General features: G+C 38.8%; 3 protein-coding genes and 1 pseudogene across 8 annotated transcripts; 1 reads left to right on the top strand and 3 right to left on the bottom strand.

Annotated features, from left to right (window-relative positions):
• Positions 1 to 3,055: 3,055 nt before the first annotated feature.
• LOC135584337 (RING-H2 finger protein ATL3-like) lies at positions 3,056 to 5,162 on the bottom strand. 6 transcript variants are annotated; one of them, XM_065113509.1, is made up of 4 exons: positions 4,970 to 5,162; positions 4,798 to 4,876; positions 4,557 to 4,692; positions 3,056 to 4,466 (listed from the first exon to the last, which is right to left on the bottom strand). In XM_065113509.1, exon 4 carries the CDS (start codon positions 3,981 to 3,983, stop codon positions 3,246 to 3,248), a length of 738 nt encoding a protein of 245 aa, XP_064969581.1. In that variant the 5' UTR covers positions 3,984 to 4,466; positions 4,557 to 4,692; positions 4,798 to 4,876; positions 4,970 to 5,162; the 3' UTR covers positions 3,056 to 3,245. The 6 variants fall into 6 exon arrangements, with proteins under 6 accessions (XP_064969581.1, XP_064969587.1, XP_064969597.1 ...); XM_065113515.1 differs by having other exon boundaries at positions 3,056 to 4,461; XM_065113525.1 differs by lacking the exon at positions 4,557 to 4,692 and having other exon boundaries at positions 3,056 to 4,008; positions 4,169 to 4,362.
• Positions 5,163 to 6,746: 1,584 nt separating this feature from the next.
• On the top strand, positions 6,747 to 11,663 carry LOC135615244 (uncharacterized). The gene is made up of 3 exons (XM_065113490.1): positions 6,747 to 7,182; positions 10,197 to 10,234; positions 10,324 to 11,663. The coding sequence occupies exon 3, from the start codon at positions 10,447 to 10,449 to the stop codon at positions 11,248 to 11,250; it is 804 nt and encodes a 267-aa protein (XP_064969562.1). The 5' UTR covers positions 6,747 to 7,182; positions 10,197 to 10,234; positions 10,324 to 10,446; the 3' UTR covers positions 11,251 to 11,663.
• A 580-nt stretch (positions 11,664 to 12,243) lies between these two features.
• Positions 12,244 to 15,717, bottom strand: LOC108952392 (uncharacterized; annotated as a pseudogene).
• A 3,188-nt stretch (positions 15,718 to 18,905) lies between these two features.
• On the bottom strand, positions 18,906 to 20,799 carry LOC103977387 (cyclic dof factor 1). Its single transcript, XM_009392881.3, has 2 exons — positions 20,409 to 20,799; positions 18,906 to 20,128 (listed from the first exon to the last, which is right to left on the bottom strand). Exons 1-2 carry the CDS (start codon positions 20,490 to 20,492, stop codon positions 19,142 to 19,144), a joined length of 1,071 nt encoding a protein of 356 aa, XP_009391156.3. The 5' UTR covers positions 20,493 to 20,799; the 3' UTR covers positions 18,906 to 19,141.
• Between the last annotated feature and the right edge of the window lie 1,637 nt (positions 20,800 to 22,436).

The following is a 22,436-nucleotide window of genomic DNA, read 5'->3' as shown; positions in this document are numbered from 1 at the left end:
CGTATCGAAAAGCATTTTGTGGGGTACAATGTCCTTGTTTCAGCAAGCAGCAGATTTGCGAGGATCAACCACAGCAAGAGCAAAATGGCAGCATTCAAGAATTTAGAGCCCTTACAGCAAGACCACATGAACGATGTCTCATATGAAATCCGATTTCAGGTCTTCGAGTGAGGTATGTTTTCTGGTCATCACATTTATCATCAGAGAGAGCAGATCGAATCTGACAAAGCCATTTACCTGCAGGTTGATCATCTCGGAAGTCCGTTGTCACAGTAAACACACATGTCACCATGAACAGGCTGTTGTTTGTGCATGCACGGGTGCACATTAACCATTGATATGAAAAGCTGATGCAGACAAGCTAACCTATGCAGCAAAAAGAGAGTAAGGATGGATCCACCTCAATTCTCGTGTGTTTGCAAGTGTTGTCTTGGTTGTTCATGATCAAAATGGTTGGACCCATCAGAGGTAACATAGAATCAAGATGAGTAGGCAGTGCTGTGTGTGAGAGAGAATTGGACGGCCAGAACCGCATGCATAATTGAAGAAGCTAAGAAACAGTCCAAGTGCAACTCTAGAGATCACTATCAGAAGTTGGCCACACCTTTGCAGTTGCATCAAGTAGGCCAGGAGATGTTTGGAGCAAGAAAAAGCTGAATTGAAAGGTCGATCCACTTCCATGGCTGAAGTTTAAAGCTCTATGCTGAATAATCCTATCAGATTCCCACATCGGGTCGATCAATGAGAGGATTTGAATGTCTTAACCATCCAAGCTAGTGTATTATATGAGATCTGATGCGGAAATAATGATCAAAATCTGACTTACAAGATCCATGATTTGCCAATAAATAGTGTGGGTTTGATACATCTGCTCATTAAACAGATGTACAGATCTGGTGGATACATTATTAAGCCATCATCTATCCTATCCCCTACCATAGGATTGCTGACAGCACTGACTTATTTGCTTACTTACTGCTAAACCTATCTTCTTCTTCTTCTTCTTCTTCTTCTTCTTCTTCTTCTTCTTCTTCTTCTTCTTCTTCTCCATGTTTGGTTTCTGCCAGTGGTGGGCAGATGTCACTTTGCTGGAACTAATCGTGTGTTGTTGAACATTAGAGAGGACAAACAATTGGTGAACCTTCATGAGACAAACTTTTGGAGTCCTCTGACCTTTACCGACTGCACAATTCTCCAGAGGGAAAGAACAAGTTGTCATGGACTACAGGTCACACTTCTGAAGCATTTATCTTTGGCTGGTGGAGATGAAGATATTGGAACATCACATGTTAGGTAGTGCCCTTTCTGTGGAGTAGCATGCAAAGCTGCATAGGTTGTTTCTACTGCTGAATCAAGCAATCGAAGCTCTTGAAACTTTGAACACCCAACCAAAAATCTTCTACCTTGTCATCTGCATCAATTTTTGTGAGAGAAGGCTTTTCAGCAACACTGCATTTGTTGGGTAGTCCCCCTCATGTCACAAGTGGTGGGATCAGTATAATTTAAATATATAGTCAGCATGATAGCCACCCTAACATAATTATGACAATGGACCATGGAAAAAAAAAATATTATGCTCATATTACAAAAAATATTTTTTTTCATCTATAAAAGTTACTATTTTATTATTATAAAAGTTAGATATTATTTACTTGTGATTTCACTTTTCATCTCAATATTAATTAACTTGAACGTCGGATGGATAGATCTTGTCGGATACATTGATATTGAACTTCGTATATATCGATTCCTCGACGAACATGAGTCATCCCTTTAATTATCTCTGGAGTGATTGAAACGTCACCGATAATTCATCACCTCATTAACTAAAACTTGTTAAGTAAGAAATACAACAACAAGAAGGGAAAAAAAAAAAAGAGAATGATCACAAATTGGAAAATAGTGGCAGTTCCATTGGAGGAGAATAAATGATGGATGAACAGATGATATTTGGTATCTTCTAATTGACAGTTCCCTGACTCGTTTATCTTTTATGGCCTCATGCTCTGCAACTCCAAAACTTCCTTTCACGTTCTATGCTCTGGCCACGTCCGCTTCCACTCGACATGGTCGGCTGTACTGCCGGAGTGCGTGGACGCCGCAGCTACGGAGACGCACGGCCAAGAACCCGTCGCCACTGTTCTGCCGCTTGTCGTCTCACTGGGCGTCTCGCAGCTCGAGAACAAAGAGGTGGACCTCCCTGTCTCTGCATTCACTTTGGGCAGATTCCGAGAGAGGAATGTGATAGCTGCAGTAACATCTTACAGAAAACTTATATTACCTCTCACTCAATCATAGTTAGATTTGGACGGAGGCTAAATCGAGAGTACGATGTTTTTTTTTTTTTTCTAGTTGAATTGAAGCATAATAAAAAAAACTTGAATTCAATTTAGTATAATTGTTTTTCAGTTTATATAGATTAACTCAAATCTTCTCACATTTCAAATATGATATTGAAATAATAGCATTTTGAATTTTCCATTTGAAGAATTTAAGTCTTAGTTTACTACCCGAGTCACTCGTCATATCTAATATTAGATTAGTTTCGATATTATTTATCATGATCTACTCGATAGATTCATCAGGAATCCTGTAGTCCGAATTCAATTATAGTACATCGATCTAATCTTGGGTGATGAATGTGTGCGTGAAATCTCAAGTGGTCATATGATTAGAATCTGAATGAAGAAATAATTGACCTGTTTCTCTCTTCAAAGAAAAAGGATGGAGAGAATAGGATGCTGTAAGCCACCCATTGGAACATGTCGGTCAAGATATCTACCACTCTCAGAACTATCAATTTGTGGTTCAAAAGCAATTTGGATAAGATCAATGGGATTGTTCAGTGGTCTGGTCAGTTGGCATATCAACGTAGATCAGAATCTGGAAGCTCCATTTTGCATAGATGTCTTCACAGATTAGCTGAATCATGAAATTAGCAGTAATATCTGTGGATGATCCATCATTTCCATCAACGCCACAACAAGTAAAAAACGATCCCATAAGAGGAGGAGAAAGAAAAGCATGAGTGATCTTTGCCATGAAGAGAACTCAGTATCAAATGTTCCGACATGGATTGACTTAGATTTACAAAAGAAGCAGCAAAAAGTGCAGAAGCTATAATCCTCTGCTTGCAACTCCTAAATGCCTTGAGACACTGTACAGATGTAATGGAAATGTAGATGATGAAAAGCTTCGTTTGTTTCAGTGGAAGAACAATGCTTTCTGCATCATGCAGCCTTTTATCAAACGGGAAGACGTCCCTGCTCGACGTCGCATTCTCGACTACTGCAGGAAGCGCCGCCCGTCCTGCTTCCACGAATCAGCAGCCTTCGCAACGACCTCAACGTTGCTGCCGAAGAATTCAGGGTTTGGAATCCGTCCACTGCTATTCTTGGTGTCTCAGACACCGACACAGCCGGCGTACTACCTGAAGGAGGATCGGAAGGGCTCGAGCTCCGGCCAGCTTGATCCTCTATCTCCGGCGGCGGTTCCTCCGAGTGGAAGCGGCCAGGAACCGATTCAGCGGCGGAACCAGCGTCTTGGGGCTTCTCGTGCACCACGGGGCTCCGGCAGAGAGGACAGGTGGAGTGGGAGGAGAACCACGCGTCGATGCACTCGATGTGGAAGGCGTGGCCGCACGTAGGCAGCAGCCTCGCGGCCTCGCCCCGCGACAGTTCGCAGAGGCAGACCGCGCACTCCAGGCCCTCCTTGCAGTCCCCGGCGCGGACCACTACCGAAGGGAGAGCCCCCACGGCGGCGGCGGCGTCTAGGCCGCTTCGCTGCTGAGCAGCCGCTGGCTCGGCCAAGCGGCCGCGGATGCTGACCGGGATGGCGCCCCAGTAGCGCTTGGCACGCAGGTACAGGAAGAAGACGAGGACGAAGAGCGCGGTGGAGGCGATGACTCCCGCGACCATGACCACGGTGGTCGCCGACACGGACGGCCTGTGGACGCCGGTCATCGACTGCTCTATTCCGGACATCGGACTCAGAATCTACAACACCAAGCTGTAGCCAATGATCCCTTTGTGAAGAATCTTGGAATAAGCTCTACGACAGACGAAATGGCAAGAAGATAACTGTGTTCACAGAGGAGATGAACACTGGAAGCATGTGATGTGAGTAGTGGGTGACTTCTATATGGATTGCAAGACCAAAGAAAGCTCACACTTTTGCTTCAGCTTTAGCTTTTTGCTGCTGCCGCACCATCTCATGCACTCTGCTGCTGCTTTTTGAGCGATGGTGGATATGTGGAGAGATCTATTGGTGGAATTGTCGTTATCTTGTTCGGTACAAGTCCGTAGTGGGTTGTGGAAGTACAACTCTGGCCTTTGCAGCGTCAGCAATGGTTCGTCGAAGAATCTGCCCATGTCATAGCGCACAAATCACAAAACAGTCAACATGATACCTACCAAATTGTTGCGTCGAGTAGATCGAATAGGAATCCATCACAGATCGAATCTGACCTAGAAAAAGTAAGTAGATTCTTATGTATCTAATTCTTGAGGTTACATTGACATGGAAGACACTGAACACATATAGGAAATGATACGAACCAGCAACTTTGAAGATGACAAGCATATACTGCTCAGTTCAATTTACTAGTTGTAGAGGAGAGAAGCAAGACTGATGGAGATGCTAGATTAAGGATCGAGCAGGCATTTTGAGTAGATATGTCACTTCATAAAATACCTACTTATACCATACGACATTCGCAATTTTGAGCAGAACAATGAGAATTCTATGAATGCATTTCGCAGAAAGCACAAGTTTTGAGCACTGGCGGAGTTTGCTTACACGGATACGATGACCGTGGTCGCTCCGAACGCCGCGTAAGCAGATCCTGAGGCAGAATTGGCAGCGCCCGTCCAGAGAGCTGCACGGCACAAAGTCAATTCCTCTAATGTTCTTCGTGTAGGCAAAACATCGAACAACTCGAGGGCGTAACATAAAGAGAGAGGATACAAACAAGCGGGCCTGCACCGAGTCGAATCGGTCTTCTGGAACCGTCTTCGCTTCTGCTGCCTGGTCTCCCAGCTCTGAGACGGAGAGTACGTCGACGGGTTCGCCGCCATCCGCCTCTCGTCTCTGGGACCTTCGCTTCGTCTTGGCGGCGACTGGCAGGAGCATTTCGGAGCCGTGGCGATGACGAAGCGGGCGGGCTCAAGAAATAGCATAATAGAATAAGTTATATATATATATATATATATATATATATATATATATATATATATATATATATATATATATATATATATATCTTATTATTATGTTTTGTAGGCTCAAATAAATTATTATTTATAGTTAAAAAGTGATTAAATTAAGTGTTTTAGAAGGATATTTAGAACATGATTCTATCTCTCCCAAAAGTCAATAATTTTTTGTATATATTTCATTATATATAAGTTTGAGATTTCTCAAGAAATAGAATTCTTATTTTCAAAATGCACAAAAAACAAAAAATTATCATATATAATTATGATTTAAATCGAACAAGTTCGATCGATTCAATGTTAAATAGATTTATGATATTTTTAGTGTAACAATTTTGATTACATATATAATAATGGTAATTCGAATCCTTTAAAAAATTATCATGATGATAAGAATTTTAAAAGAAAATTTAGGTATTTTGTATGATTTATGTATTTTTATAAATCAAAATAAAATTATTTTTTATAAAATCTAAATTATCAAAATATTTATTAAATAAAACTATTATTGTTCAAACTTTAAGTAAGAAAATCGAGTATTTTAGATGGATATTAGTGACATAAGCATATATGTTATATTAAAAATCATATAATGATAAATATAATATTGGGAGACTTACAATGATAGATATATGTAAAGCCTCTTTTATTGAAGTCAATATAAAAAGGGGGTATTAGTGGAATACTACTCATTATGTTACTCTCTCCCACTCCAAAACTGTCTTTTTTATAGCCTTTTTCTTCTTCTGTTCCTCCCACTTTGAAACCCACTTTCTTATTTCGCTTCGCGTCTACTAAAAGATTAGGGTTTTTTTGGGTTTCCCTTCGACTCCGCCTCCTGTTCGGCTCTGCTTTTGTGGTTTCCATGGCGCGCACTCTCTTGTCGCTCCGTTTTGTCCTCCGATAACCCTGTAAGTTGTTCCCTTTGGTACGGAAAAGAAATCGATTTGTTAAGGTTTTTTTTACTTTTATGGATTAGTCGATGTTGGATTTCTTCATCCAACCTGGAAATCGTGGAGATTCAAGGTAGGTCTGAGGGGTTTATGTTGATGTTTCCGTTTGCATCTGTTTAGGTTTATTTCCTGCACCGACAATTGCTGCTGATCATTTCGAGCGCCTCTTTAGGTTAAAGATTGAATCTTTTGGGGGTTATGGGTGATTCGGCTTTTCTTTTTGTGTACCTTTCTTGATTTTAGTATCTGAAACATGCACGCGGCAGTCTTCTTACTTGGTTGCTAAGTTGCAGTTTTACTTGCTTCTTTAGGGTTGGATTTAGAGCTGCAAATCATTGAGGGTTTTGAGTTCTGCATTTCTGTAAAGTAGAGTAGATTTTAGAATCTGGAACATGCACAGAGCTTTAGTAGGTGTGTTCTTCTTTCCTTTGGTTGCTAAGATGCAGTTTTACTTGCTTCTTCAGGATTGGAGGTAAAGCTGCAAGTCGTTTGTGGTTTTGATTGCTACATTTCTGTGTAGTACAGTCGAGAGGGGTTATTTTTATGTGATGTGCTTCTGATTGTGTTTGTGATAGAGTGATTAAAAGAAGAGAATTTTGATTATCGTGGGGTCTTAAAGTTAATAGCTAAGATAGGGTCGCTTTGCTGTGTGGCCGCAAGGCCACATGGGTCTAGCACCACCAGTAGGGAATGGTCTGTGGGTCGCAATGAACCATTTTGGCTGACAAACTCGAGCATCTCACCACCCTTGTCGACGAGATGGGATTATCGTTTCCATTCTGAAGGGCTCTCGTTTGGCTCTCAAGGAGATGGTGGAGTTGCACGTTATGTATCATCTCGTTCATCAAATAGTAAAAGTAGCAGGAGCTGGGGGAGGGGTGATTCTCCTGGCAATCATCAATTTTCTGCCTCTGATGGTGCAATTTCGTATATCAGTAGCCCTTCTGATAGCTTCCAAAATCATCAATTGACACCAGCACCCACACAAGGGGCTAATGTTGAAGAGTTTGTTGGAGGTACTCTTCGATTTGGAGTATTATTGCTTTTATTTTGTGTATTTTGGTGTTTATGAGGATAAAGTGCCTTGGTATTTGTTATCTTGCCACTGTAAATCTTGTATGCTTGAAGTAACTCAAAATTGTAATGTATTGTAGTTCATTGCAGATTAGACCATACAATTATTTGCATATCATCAAGTTTCATAAGGACGCTAGCTGATACATTGATTTAGCATCTCTATTAGTGAATTTATCTTAAGGAAAAAATTTTAGTGTTTCAAGCATAGCATGCTTGTACCATTCTGAAAGCTATCAGAGAGATTGTGGTGAATTGACGTAGGTTCGTTTATGATATATATTGCAGAGAAGAAATCTGAAAATAATAAGGAATTCATTATGTGTGTTTAATCTTCTCTGTGTAAGTTACTACTCATTCTGTTTCCAGATTCTGTCTTGGAATGCACCATCATTTGCACTAAACAAACTTTTTGGACATTTAAAAAAAGAATAGTATTCTAGTCATTGTCTTTGCGCCAATACCTATAATGCTACATCTTTAATGCTACATAACTAATTTATTGGTTAACTGAAATATAGTTTATCGTGAGGTGAATGCCTACAAGGGATTCTAGGTAAGGAGCGACAACTTTGTCTGATAAGCTGACTCTGAAAGGGACATCTCCTATATGCCTTTCGATGATAGGTTTATTTCCGTCTTGCATACTTCAAGTGCATTCCATCTGTGAACACAGTGTGACCTCCTGTCTGACTCGGTTGAACCTGTAAACCTGGCCTTCCCTTTATTTTGGTTTAATGGTTAGTCTGTTTTTCAGAACATTATACGAACCCCCCGGATGGGTCATGCACGTCAAGTTGAGACAGATTGATGGAACATAAGAGGCTGAAGAATGAAAAAGTAATACTATATATAGATATCTATCCAAATCTTCTTCCACTTTATTTTCCTCACTCAATGTTCCTACTCAATCCTTAGAAAATAAAGGTTTTAGATTAAGTAGGACTAAAACTGAATATATGAGTTGCAATCTTAGTAATTCTAGGAATAATCAAGAATATATAATTGAGTTGGATGGATTGAAAGTTCTTTTAAGTAAAAATTTTAGGTATCTTGGATTAATTAGTCAACAAGATGGATAGATCGATAAGAAAATATATTCATAGAGTAAAAATAGGATGATTAAAATGATGAGAGGCATCAAGAGTCGTGTGATTATCGGATATCTTTGAGAAAAAAAAAAAGTATATGACAGTTGTGAGAGTAACAATGCTTTATGATGAGAGAAAATCATTTAAGATAGTATGAGCATGTGCTTAGGAAACCTATGGATGTAGAAGAACTGAAATGATTAACGTTAGTGGTATGAGGAGAGATACAGAAAGACCTAAAAAGACTTTAATAGAAACTATAAATAAAGATTCAATTGCTTTAAACTTAACTAGAATTGCTTTAAACTTAACTAGATATATGACTCTTTACAGATCTCAATGGCGGCAAAAGATCAATGTAGCTGACCCCAAGTAGTTGGGGTTTTCGGCTTTGTTGTTGTTGTTTTTCTAAAAGGGGAGACTCAAATGTATAAGACTTCTGGCAACACAAGATTTAACGAGTGTCAACATTTTCAGCCTTATTCTCGAGCAAAGAAGTTTGCATGACTTGATACATAATCACCAAGTCACAAAGGAGCAACTTTGCTGTTACACTGAGGCTTGCCATTATTGACCACTATCTCTTCTCCTAGGCAAGCAGTTGTCTAAAAAACTAATAGCAACTTTGATCATGCCCTCCATAGTGGAAGGATAGGATTGAACTTCTAGATTAATCCCACTGTTCTGTTTGTTGGTTGGTAGCATGGTACATGTTCTGCTACTATAAGTTTTGTCCTTGTGCTACAATAGTTTGCAGTGAGCTGGTGGTTCTAATTAGTATCATTATAAAACATAGCAATTCTAAATTAATAGTAACATTGACTGTGATGAACCAGGGACATCTGCTTAAAATTAATTTATCTCTGGGGTGGAACCGGAGGTTGCAAGTGGGATTAGTGGAGTTTTAAAAATCGACCAATTTGTATTGGACTTGATCTGATTTGATCGCCATAAAATTCAAGATGTTTTGGGATGAGATATTTTCAGTCCACTGTGGTCCTAGTCATTTCCAGCCAATTTTATTCAACTTTTTTGTTATTGATTGATCCTAGCCATTCGTAAGGTGATTCCTGTCATCCTTGAGCTCATTTTAACAGTTTCTCGGTATATGTAGCCAATTTCAGCAGAAAATGATGATTCCTTTTTCTCCTAGCTGAGCCAGTATATACTGATTGTTACCTGTCAACCTGACTGGACTAAATCTGATTTTAATCAATTTTGACTCAACAGTCTTTTCTTGATCCCAGAGTCCAATATCAATTTTGGACTGACTCCAATATTTTGAACCTTGCTATTAGGTTTCTTCAGATTTGATATCAAATGAAGTCTGGGAGAAAACTTGGTAACTCTGGGAGTATTTTAAAAGACAGCTGCTAGTGCACCTCTTCCATGTTCCCCTTTATGTTAGGGCACCTGGATCCTTTAGTATTATAAAACTAATCTTAACAAGAACATGGGGACTATTTTGCTATCTTGGTTTGATATTGCCTAAAATACATTTTGTATAATTCCTTTAAACAGCTAGAGAACATGATGAAAATTTATGGATGTACTTGAAAAGCATAAAACAAGAATTGGAACCCATGAGGCTCAAGCTTGACCTATTATTGGCTCATTCTAATCCCTAATTAGATTCATTTCCCTGTGATTTATCAGTTGACTGTTTCATGTGCTCTATCTTGGTTGGATATTATGCTTCCTGCTATTCCATTGACAATTTTGTCCTTATTATATCATACAATTTGATCTGGACATGTTTTGACTGCCAAAAGCATATGCATACTACATATCTGTAATCTGTATATGTATCTTGAAATTCTGTTAATGATATATCTTCAACTGAAAGCTGTTTCACTGATTACCAGATCCAGCGTCTGGACCTCTGATCTCATCATTGGTGGAGGTATTTCAACTGCAATGCGATGAGCACAAATAATATATCCTGTATTATGCTGAGTTCAATATGGACTAATTTGTGCTATGGTCCTGCAGGGAACTCTAGGATTCTCATCTTTTAATGGTTCCATTTCTTCCCGTTCAGATGGCAGTGAATATGATCCTATATCAAAATCCCACAGTTCTGCCCGCCGCAGCTTCTCAAATCATCGGTTTTTCATGTCAAAGCCCATTCATCCTGTATCATTCCCTGACCACATTACTGGAATTGAAGAACAAAATCATACTGTTGGTTCTACAATCTCCAGCAGCAGTCTACATTCTGATCATAGGTCCACCAGACCGCTGCCAGAGCTTCATTCTCTTTGGTTCTCAGAGATTGGTGCCAACCTTCCAAGGGAATCAGTGCGTTGGAGTAGCACTGGCAGTATTGACTTCACAGGCATCTCTGAACAATTGGAACCTGAGGTGGGTTATCCATATAATGCTGTGCCTGAGGTTTCCAAATGTGGACTTTGTGAGAGGTTATTGTCTCAAAGATCACCATGGGGTTCTCGCCGGATTGTTCGTAGCGGAGATATGCCAGTAGTTAGTGTCCTGTCATGTGGGCATGTGTATCATGCTGAATGCTTAGAGCAGGTCACACCTAAGACGTACAAACATGATCCGCCTTGCCCGCTTTGCATGAAGCCAGACAAGAATGTTCCAGACCAGTGGGCAGTTTGCCTGGCGAGAAATAGAATTCCAAGGTTAAGATCACCAAGGGGAGAAGGGCCTTCGAGTATGTGGAGCTGCACACAGGTGGGAGATTGTGTAGAAGGGGCTTTACACACGCCAAACCAGAGTAAGATGATTTTGTCGAGTCGGAACCGTCTCAAGAGGCAGCTGTCATTGAAGGGAAATTCGGCCAAGGAACGAGCAGAGAATTTGAAGAAAAGTGGGCTCTGTCCATCCAATGGTTTTCAAGGAGGAATACGAGTGGGTCAAGGAACATCTTGGTGCTCCTCGTCATCAGACATCTAGCCATGTCTAACAAGATGGTGCAGCCGTGTCACAAGTAGGAACATAAAAGCCATGCTTCCCCAAGTAGTCAATCCATGAACAAAATGTGAACCGGTTTGTCTGACTGGCAGTTGTGGTCGCTTCTTTTGTGTCATGGTTTCGCAGTTATTGTGAAGTTTGAGTGCCCCGGGTGATTTTTTTGTAAAAGCTTTAAATAGGGCATGGGAATGTGCTTCCATTTTCAGGTTTTTCAGTGTTGGTGATGCCCTAAAACTTTAACATGTCATTCTGGAAGTGTATTGGCTTCAAATCATTAACTCATGGGTAGGTTTCCTCGGGCATTCCCAGTCTTGTATCTGAAGCAAGTTTGTTACCCTTGCTTTTATCTTGGTATGTATGCCACTTGCACCTAATATAATATTCTTAGAAACTTAGTTATCTGGATTCAAGTATGATACATTTTTTTCTACAAGTGCTCATAACCTGAATCAGGCTTCAGATATGTTCCTCCTTGGGAGGGTTTGCGATGATATCTTCTACAGGAGAGCAAAATAGTTACTGATGTCTGCAGGGTTTACATACAAACCTGTTTTGTGCTGATTGCCAGGGTTTACTGATGCCTGCAGGGTTTACATATGTCCAACTATCGATCAGTACATAAAACAATCTGTTATAACATTCAACACCAATTAAATCGTCAGTTCAACACCAATTAATTGTTATATATATATATATATATATATATATGTAAAACAATCTGTGTTAGGGCTCATTTTGCACAAATTGAATTCCTGCCCTAACTTCGCATGAATTTAATTCCTTGACTTCATCAATGGTCGCTCCCAAATCCATGTTGGGACTTTTTCTTCTTTTTTTTTTTGTGTAATGTTGCTCTCCTTCCTTCTTATTTCAATGCTGGCACATTGAAAATTGAGCTAATTGTATTGATGTGGCAGTGAGGTGCATGGGTATAGTAATCAAAATTGCAAATAAAGCTTATTGGGAACAAAGAACTGAAAAGGAAATCATGATCACATGAAGAGACTTGTATGATCGAAATCAAACTGGCAGACAGATATATAATGAAATTTGACATGGCACATAAAAGCTTATAATCACCAAAATGAAACATGTCATAATAAATTGATTGAATCATTACATTATCATATTAACTTTCATCGACAGTGCCTCAAATGTTTTGAGAGATACATGCCTCAAATCAGGCCTCCATTGCTGTGACATGAAATAAAACAGAACACTAGAGAATCTGAGAGCCATTACTGAGTTATCAGGATGTGATCCTGATCAAAGCCAGCAATCTCGAGTCCTCGCACTGTGATGAATGAACATGCATCCTCCAGCTCCTGATCAAAGACAGTGCTGGGACGACCTGCAATTTCATCCAGCTGAAATGGTCTAATTAAGAAATAGCTTCCAAGATATTTGATGGTTCTTTCTATAAAAGTTGATCTAGATGGGGCATGTTCTTTCATTCAGCACAAGAATTTAACATGAGATCGTGTCTAATATAGGAAGCATTGAGAATTCAGATTACTAGCATTCAGATAACCAGATCATCTATCTTAAATTTGAATGTAAAAATTGTTATTGGACTAGAAAATAATTTACATTTGATACATGGAGCAGAGCTTCAACAACAAAAAAAGTTAAGGAAAAAACTGACAGAAGATGATAGCAAAAATCTAATAGGAATCGACATACAAACATGCATACAAAGTGCAATAACCACCAGAGTTTTGGTGGGTTTTGCAGCATAAAGAATAATGCCATTCATGTGATGATCTATAACTGAACAAAGATTTGATACTTTTACCAAGTGGCATAACCTTGAGGGATGACAACTATAGTTCACACCCTGTGTAAGTTGGATGAACAGAGGACTCAAGTGTTACAATCACTTAGCTAGTCAACTCAACACTGGTATCGAAATCATCTCACCATCAAACTTGTACATGCAGTTTATCAGGAAACTGACAAGTCACCTTTTTTTTTTTTGAGGGAACAAATAGAACTTTTCTTTTCCAAAATGACAATATAATACCCCTTAAGTAACACAAAGATCATTTTTTTAACAAGTTATTGAAATAATGATCAATAAAGGAAAATCTCAGCATCAATTATAAGAATGTTCACATTTCCAAGAGAAATAGACTGATATAGAGCTATACCGATCGATATTTCAGAGCACAGGAGGGAAGCTTCAAGTATTCCATATTCTATATATCATAATCCCATAGAAATGATGTGTGATGGATCCATCACTCTTTAATTATGGACTGACCATTTCCATCAAACTTGTGGTTATAAATGCATAATCTGAAAATAAGGATAAAGGAATATCATTTTAAGAGATATGATAATAGATAAATGACAACACAACCTGACAAGACGAGATGCTTCGTTTCATAAACAAGATAATTGATACGAGTCTTAATTTCATGACTTTTCAGATAATTGTGAGTGTGATAAACAAGTCATCTCAAGTTATTTGAAATGCAAAATGAACCTCCATAAATATAATTGTAAGTGCCAGAGGGATATTCCCATGATCTTTTTGGAATGTCACCAAGAACTACATATCAAAGTTTTAAGTATGGTTTAGCTTTGACAAAAAGAAAAACAACTACATCTGCTCAATTAAGGTTGAAATAGAATCCACAAACATCTGAAAGAGACCAATTTACTCAGAATCAGTTGGCATCTCAGCATTTTTTGTTAGAGGTATCACAATAATCCTATGATGATAAGTTTAGTTTACAAAAGTATCATGAACCAGTATTCCATTTATAAAAAATGGCAGGTGAGTGACAAGCAGATGTTGCAATTTACAAGTGAAGAAATAAGGAAATCATACATGTAAAGACAATTTAAATACCAAATAATGCTGAGCGTGTAATGAAGTAGCTTAAATTCATCCTGCATACCATTTTCACAGAGATGGAAGTCACCAAATCCATGAAGCACCTCGCCATACAATTGGCCGGTCCATGATATATAGGGCGAGGATATGGTTGCAGCCCCAGAATAGCATTTTTATTGCAGATAAAGGAGACAAACTTGTTCCATCATCAACAATAACAGTACCACCTCCACTGTATCTTCTAATTACAGGAATTTGATCATGAAGCACAGACTTCAGTTAAATTAGTTCTGAAGGCCTCCTGAAGTTATAATTTCATGCTGATGGTCAGTCTTCTTTTAATAGCCCCAAACACAATCTTTAGGTAGCCAAATCATGCAAGAAGAGAGATATAAATAGTTATAGGCGCACCTAAAGAGATCAAAAGAACACGGAAACAACAAATAAATATGCTATGAAACACAATTTTACCCAGAGACTCCCATAAGCCATAACTATAGCAAGATGATTTGTCCCATCGTTAACTATACACCAGTTGTCTGCTGAGGTCCTGAGAAGCCTTTCCTCTAAATGTAGTCGCTCTAGAACAGGCACAGCTGCCATTCTAAGAAAGTTCATTCAGGGCAGACCGGCATTTCCAGCTTGAGCTCAAGTCATTCTCAAATAATGAAGTATGGTGATAATTCTCTCTTCTTCCTTCAAATCATATACATGCAGCTATCGGAGGTCTCCCAAGCTGCATCAAGATTAAATTACTGCTGCTGCTCGGAAGCCAAAATTCCATCACTAATTAATTGAAAACTTTTTTTAAATCTGAAGAAGAAACGGAAAGGATTGTAAGAGAATCCTGAACATAACATGTCATGAGTATCTTGTAATCTTCTTATAATTGACATCATCAGAAGCTTATATAACTAAAATTTAGATCTCTCTCAGCGTTCTGCCAACTCGAGGCAAAACGGAGGAACAAAATCAGAATCTTGAACGTAACATGTCATGAGGGTCTTGCAAAGGTTGAATCTTTGCCAAGATTTTGCCAAAACATACTGTGCAGACAGGAAAGAGAACCGACAACACGAGGGAGAAAAAGAATTAGAACATTAGATGTCTTAGGAGTCTTGCAATCATCATATCTTGAAGTAAAAAGTATCAGAAGCAAATTAGAGGAAGAGATCGGTGCATCGCGTACTTGAATGGGGAGATTAAGCAATCACCGTAGACACCGAAAGGCCGAGGAACGATGGGGAACGAACGAGGCAGGGGTACGACGCCCAAGGAATCCGGATATAAGGGCATTGAATCCGAGTCCGGATTCGATTTGAAACTTTGCTTCAGTCTCGAATTCATGTCTGGGTCAGGTGTCAAGCTCCAACCAGATGGTGGCGGATGACGGCGCCGCCTCCGCGAGGTCGGCGTGTTGGAGCCACTCGCTGCTGCCGAAGCCCGCATCTGGTATTAAGCGGAGAACCTGTGAGCATCAGGATTAGAGTTAGGGATAGAAGAACTGGGAGCGATCGGTGATGGAGTCGTAGCCCAGGGAGAGGGATGGCGGTGCTTATCGAGAGCAAAAGGACCTCATCGCTCTCTCTCTCCTCTCTCTCTCTTCTTTGGTTCGAAATTTGAAGTTTCTTTTTTTATTCATTTTACCCACCAAGAATTCTGTTTGGGTAAATTTATGAAAAAACAGTCGGTAGGTTTGAGAAATTTTTTACGAAATGTTCCTATTTTCAAAAATTGTTAGAGAACACCTAATCTTTTAAAAAGATAGATTTTTTCTTTTTTCTTCGTCCCTAATCTAATCATTTGTACCTTGGTATATGGGCTATTGATTGTTTCCGTAGATTCTCATCCCTCTCATCTTTTGTTGGTCATCTTCGTCATTCATATTGTCATATTTAACGAAAAAGATAACGAGCGAGGATGACGATAGCGGTAGAAAAAAAGGGGAGGATAGGATAGCGATGCGATGCAATGGCTAAGGGCAAATAAAGGCAAGTGCCTCTATGTGGAGAAGATTAGGGGCTCGTGTGTCGAGGCACAAGCGATTAGGCATGGAGGTGATTCTCGACAATCCTCCTTTGTCCTCTACGATCGTCATAAGCATGACAATCGATGAAGACAAATGTAACTAAGGAGGTACGAGGGTAATGAACAAAAGATGGAGAGAGCACAAGTGGAGGTGGTCAAAGATAAAGATAGAAGGGATAAAATCATTTTTCTTACGAAAGATGAAGCACACAATAAGAATTTTTGAAAAATGGATGCTCTATACAAATTTATCAAATTAGGAGTTTTTTTTTTAGAATTTATCTATTTTTTATATAAAATGATTAAAATATTTTTATCAAAAAAATAGTTTGGTAGATCTGTTTTAAAATAAAATAAATAGCATTAAATCCAATTGTCATAAATATTTTTTGATAAATAGAGTTAATAAATTATAACTTAATAACTATAAAACATTCATATAATCAACTTCGAGACATAAATGTTTTTGATATTATTACTATTGTTGTCGAGATTTCGACGGTAATAATCGATATATTAAAAATATGTATTATCAGTGATTTTAATAAAATCCTTTTTCTTCGAGTATTGATGATATCTTATAATAGAATTTTACTGGAGAAGAAATATTATTTTTTAGTTACTTCCAAATTAGACTTCATTTGTATGTATTACACATAAAAATAAAGTTGTGTGCATATATGTAGACAGAGATCAAAGCTACAAGTCATACAAATTTGACTCCAAAGGAAAAAAAACAAGCCAAGATCTGTGCAAAACACTTTAAATCGCTGGAGCTTACAATGATTATTAGGTCATTCTTTGTTCTTCCATCTTATCTTTTTGTTTGCATGCACACCACACTGACAGAGGAGACACCAAAAAGCATGAGTTGTTTGTATTTTGTATGTTCTATAGTTCCCCTTGTCATGCTCCATCTTCTCAAAATTTTTCCTTCCACTAAGTTACCACAGTGAGAGGTCACTTGAGCCATGCTTGCAACTTTATCCTGCCATTGATGGAAAGTGCAGCCATGCTTTGCCAAAGTGCTCTACTTTGTGAGGTCGAGTGCTTCAATCACAAATGAACCTTCCAATCACTTGATGACAAAGCATTTGTCCTAATTGTAAGTGAAACCTCATCAAGTCAAAAAGAAGCTGACCTCTTTTGATCAATGACCTAAAACAGGCCTCAGTGTGGGGCCAAACAGGGAGACATCCTTTATCACAAATCTTTAAAGATCATGCTGCAATCAAGCTAAGCTAAATAATATATTCAAAAATTTGATTTTGAACATATGATTACTGTACTAAAATTTGTTTAATGAGATTTTGAATCCTTAAGTTTTTTGATAAATTTTTTTTTTTTTCAGTTGACTTGATTATTTAGGAATTCTAAATAATGAATGACATATTGCAGCAAATCATGATTGGTTATTACTTCTTGCATTTATCTGATCATTTTCTTCACCTGTCTGACCATAATTCAGAGGTCAGAGGAGTTGACTGAAGCTAGTGCTTGAGTGCCTACCAGCAATAACAATAATGCTGAAGGCACTGCCCTACTCACCCATTGCTTCCTCATTTAATCTGATGTAGAGTAAGACAGTGAGAGTACTCTTGCCAAGGTCAAACATGGTGACCTGAGTAAGATAGTCAACCAGTAGATAGATGGAGAAAGATATAGGTCAGGTTCCAAAATTCCAAGAGACAGAAATCACAATCTCAAAGTGGTTGAACATTTCATTTCATGTTCTGCTGACTTTTAACTCAACCCTTTGACTGACTGAGAATTCTTCTACCTCCACTGTATTTAAACATTTCTTTTATTATGCTTAACATAATAGGAATGAACTGTGCTAAGCAATTGGTGGATCCAACTATTTCTTCAATGAAGATGGTTGCTTCAAGTCCAATTTCCTGTGATGTTATACAATTATCTTTACAGAACATTACAGCATATAGAAAAAAACAAGAGACAGAGAGAGAAAAATCTCCATTATCATCTCCCTCCCTCCTCTCTTTTCTCCATCTTTTGGCAGAAGATAGATAGATGCTTGGCTGAATGTGACAGGAATTCAGCTCTACCTTCAATGAGACAATAGTTGGACTAATTAAGAGGAATCTTTCATGTCATCTATGCCATTGTCTTCTTCCCAACCTTTTCTCTCACCCCATTCAGCAGTGGTTGCAGTTGCTTCTTCTAAGTATGAGTTAAGATAGATTAAGTATGAATTCAATCTAAAAACTTAAGCTTCGTTGATATATCAACAATTTTAATCTTCGTTAGATCTTATAGGAAGTAATAATGGATGTCAATGTGTTTACTTCTTTTATAGTTTGATTAATGAATAATTATCACAAAAATAAATATCATCAGTATCTCTTACAAAATGAGGTTATGCAAAAGCCAACTAAATCCGACTTACCTCCCTTACTATGAAATTACTCGAATTTGATTATATGTAGCAATTACCAAAACATCTCTTTGGCTGTTGGAAAATAAATCTATTTTGGATATCTACTGATAAGATTTACTACATGTATTATATCAGATCAAACAATAATCAAACATATTAAATTTTCGATAATTTGCTTATGGACTATGCTCTCAGTCCTCTTCTCAGCATGATTCTTCTTTGTTAGCTTCTCACTCATGGCAGTGCCTATTATTTAGACATATCTTATGACATCTGAGCTTTGGATCCAATTTCTTTCTGGCTGTTCTTGTAGCATCCAGAACATAAACTGATGCTTATCCAAATAGGTACAGAAATCAAAGGAGAATCTAAGCAAGCAGCCACTCATTATCATTCTTCTCGATCAAGTTTGCAAGAGTTATTGATGTACAAATGAACCTCTCACTAACACATCTCACCTATTGACATGTAGAATAATACTTAGCAGAACCAATTCCTACTGTTACATCTCCTCATCAATCTGAGTATACTTGTTTCTGCCTGGCCAAACTCAGTTTCTACCTGTGTGTGTCTATAGGAGTTCGCTTTGCAGAGATTCTGCTGCTCTAAGAGGTCTCCTGGAAGTGCAGAGATCGAGAGAGTGCCGCAGGGTTGGCATGCACCAGTAATGGTGTCTCTAGCACTTGGTTCTTGACGTATAGCTTAGGCTGGAAGGCCTTGAGGAGCCCTCCGTTGCTGACTGCGTCGATCTTGCTGCTCTTGATGCCCACCGTCGTCCGAATAGAGCTCTTTGCGGCTTCTTCCGGGTCATCGATCCTCCTCGGTGTTTTGTGAATGCTGCTCTCGATCATGCTTGCATCCCTCGAGTGCTTGCCTGAGGCAGCAGAACTGGATCCTAATCCTCTGTAGTTAGGGGAGGAAGGAGGTAAGGAAGACGGCCATGGGATGCTCCAGCTCCAGTAGGCCGCAGCCGGGTAGAACGCAACTGGAAAGGTCGAAGCACAGAGAGGCGGAGCCGGCGCCCAAAGATACGGCCAGGGAGATCCACTGAAACATGGAACTGGAGCGGTCGATCCTTCGTTCTCCTGTTGCAGCTCATCGCCACCGTTCTTGTTGCAGCCGTTCGCCTTCTCTGCCACCGGCGCATCCGTGCCGAAGCTGAGAACCGTGCCGTTTGGCCTCAGAGAGGTGTAATGGACCGGTTCGTGGGTGTCGGGCCGAAGAGCTTGGAGGCGGCAGTGGGAGGAGTGCTTGCTCTTGCGGCGACCGGCTCCGACAGGGACGTTCCTCATGGTGCCCCCGGCGGTCCAGTACCGTTGGCAGTTCCGGCAGAAGTACCGCGGCTGGTTGATGTTGTAGTTGTTGTAGTAGCAGAACTTGGTGTCGAGGCTTCTGCACCGAGGACAAGGGAGGATCTTCTCCGTCTTCTTCACACCTTCGGCCGCCGTCTTCGTGGGGTTCTTCGTCGACGACGCGTCTTCTTGATCGGCGGAAACTGGTTTATGGATCTCGCTGGAACATGTGGCGGACTCGTTCTTGTCCTGCGACTCTGGTTCTTGTGATGTAGCAGTAGCGTCTTCCTTGTCGACATCCTGAGACCGAAGCACAAGTGATTTATTCTCACATCAATGGAGGATCATCACCGAGATTCAAAAAATTCACAGCTCACAATTAAAATCAAAGACAAATCTCGAAGATTTCCATAAAAAACTAGCAGATCAACAACAATCGATGCAAGTATTGCTGCCTGACACTCGGTGTGAAGGAAAGGAGCAACCTTTGAACTCAAAAATCCAATCTTTGCAGTTCTGTCGACACAAGTCAAATCATCATTCACCCCTATAAGATCACTGAGCAGGCCAGAAGAAGTACCTCGTCGTCGTCTCCGCTGCTGGTAAGCTGCAGGGGGATCGTCATGCCGAAGAGCTTGATCGCGCTTTCTCTGTTCTCTGACATCTTCTGGACTCCCCTGTTTTTGTCTCCCCTGTTCAAGTGCTCTGTCTCAGCTCGCCTCCTCGTGTTCTTTTCTCAGCTGTCGCGGGGTTTAGCAGAGGAGGAAGGGGAAGGAGGAAGAAGGAGGCCACGTGAGCAGGGAGGAGGGGATTCTGAGCCACGAGTTCCTTTGTGGCATCGGGGTGGCGTTATTTGATTCTGCTCTTCACCTTTGTCTTCCAATCCCACCATTGCTTTTGCCACCATCACTGCACAAAAATGGATTGCTTGTGCTCAGTGTTTGACCAATTCATAGTGCTGTGGTGTCCCAATTAAGTCAGTCTTTGGAGTGTTTACAGCATTAAATTGGCTCACCGACTGGCCAAATGGAGAAAGGGGATGAAAAGGGAGTCTCTCTCTCTCTCTCTTTCTCTCTCATCTCTATTTGATTGGCTCACAATATATCCTTTTCTTTAGAAAAATTACATATATATATTTTTCTTTGTCTCTCTAAATTTAAGTTTAGCATATATCATTGCACTTGATATCTGATTAACATTAGTATCCTTAATGATTTTTTTTATTTATCTCTCTAAAATTAAGGTAAGCATGTGAATATATTTTTCATATAAGTTCAAAAGCCTATAGATATATCTCTATCATATATTTTTAGTATAATGATATCGAAAAATATTAAAATATGAAAGGTGTCAAATGAATCATGGAAGTAGTCGATTTGAATTTATTGGATAGATATGAATAGGAGGAACATATATAATATACTTAAATACATATGTAAAATATAAATTTTTGGATGGTTATGCAATACACTATTTCTAAATTTTAAAATGATAGATATGTAAAAATCTTTTCTTTTTTTTTTTGGTAGCCAGTGAAATAGTTTCCAAATTTCTACTTTCTCTCCTGAAGATTCCCTACTTTTTTTTTTTGCTAGTGGGTACTTTCTAAAAGCAAAGGTGGAACATTTATGTATGTTTAATTTTATGATCTTTTATGCTTATTTATCCTATTGAAATGATGACTTGACAGAATTAAAGAATATGGCCTCCTGTCTCAAATTCTCTGGAAAGAATTATTTATTTTTCTTTTCAGAAAGGATTATTAGTTTCTCATGAAATAGTTTCAAAGCTTATGCTTCTTTCAAAAAGGTGTCAAATACCTTCTTTTTTTTTTTCTTGTGAGTGGATATCAATGTTGACATATTTATGTAGAATAATTGAAGTTTATCATCCAAGTGGCTAATTTCTTATTTTCTCTTTTTTTTGGGTTATTTAAACATCATTTAAGCGTAAAAAAAATGGTATTACAAGTGCCGCCCCACAAGTTTAATGCACATAGTCTTATATCTAAATACAAGGATGATACGAACTTTTATCTCTTCGAGTCGTAAAAAAATAATCTTATTTATATATATATATATATTTTAATAGTATAATTGATATTTTAATACCTTAGTGAATTGAGCTATCAACCTATTTAAGTGAGTATATTTCTACTATGATGTCGAATATATTTGTGCACATGTTGTATCAAGAACAGGACATCTTCTTGAGTGCAGCTTTTGTTTGCAACATCTATCATTTTTTGGAGGAAGCTTTGACCTTTGCTCTAAAAGAAAAAGGTACTTCAATCTTTTATACTATGTTGTCTGTCTTAAGGAGTATTTGAATTTTCATTTATAATATGTAATATATTTTTTAATATCTCTCTTTATAAATGATAGTATTGCTTTTCATCTCCTAATTATAATATTTAAATGATAATATTCTTCCTCATTTTATTCATATCAATACATAAATAATGAATTTATATGCATTTTGATGCAATGAGATCTCCTCAAATTGTTGCCATAGCTGGGAATATGAAGTTGCAGTGTGATAGAGAACCGATGAGGAGGACAATAGTGCTACCACAATAGAATTGATGAGGGTAATAATGGTGACATGA

This window comes from Musa acuminata, chromosome BXJ1-3, assembly GCF_036884655.1.
Source record: "Musa acuminata AAA Group cultivar baxijiao chromosome BXJ1-3, Cavendish_Baxijiao_AAA, whole genome shotgun sequence".
Taxonomy (NCBI): domain Eukaryota; kingdom Viridiplantae; phylum Streptophyta; class Magnoliopsida; order Zingiberales; family Musaceae; genus Musa; species Musa acuminata.
The sequence above is the reverse complement of the archived record's forward strand: the minus strand, read 5'-3'. Positions and strand labels throughout refer to the sequence as shown.

What these genes read in the sequence shown, in the direction of transcription:
- LOC103977387 (XM_009392881.3), bottom strand. Translation starts at nt 20,492, where the DNA reads ATGTCAGAGAACAGAGAAAGCGCGATCAAGCTCTTCGGCATGACGATC. An exon ending in GCAGCGGAGACGACGACGAG is followed by an intron (nt 20,129 to 20,408) that starts GTACTTCTTCTG and finishes CTTCGGTCTCAG; the next exon opens with GATGTCGACAAGGAAGACGC.
- LOC135584337 (XM_065113496.1), bottom strand. Translation starts at nt 5,075, where the DNA reads ATGGCGGCGAACCCGTCGACGTACTCTCCGTCTCAGAGCTGGGAGACC. An exon ending in ACCACGGTCATCGTATCCGT is followed by an intron (nt 4,363 to 4,797) that starts GTAAGCAAACTC and finishes TGACATGGGCAG; the next exon opens with ATTCTTCGACGAACCATTGC. An exon ending in GCTAAAGCTGAAGCAAAAGT is followed by an intron (nt 3,996 to 4,168) that starts GTGAGCTTTCTT and finishes TTGGTGTTGTAG; the next exon opens with ATTCTGAGTCCGATGTCCGG.
- LOC135615244 (XM_065113490.1), top strand. Translation starts at nt 10,447, where the DNA reads ATGTCAAAGCCCATTCATCCTGTATCATTCCCTGACCACATTACTGGA.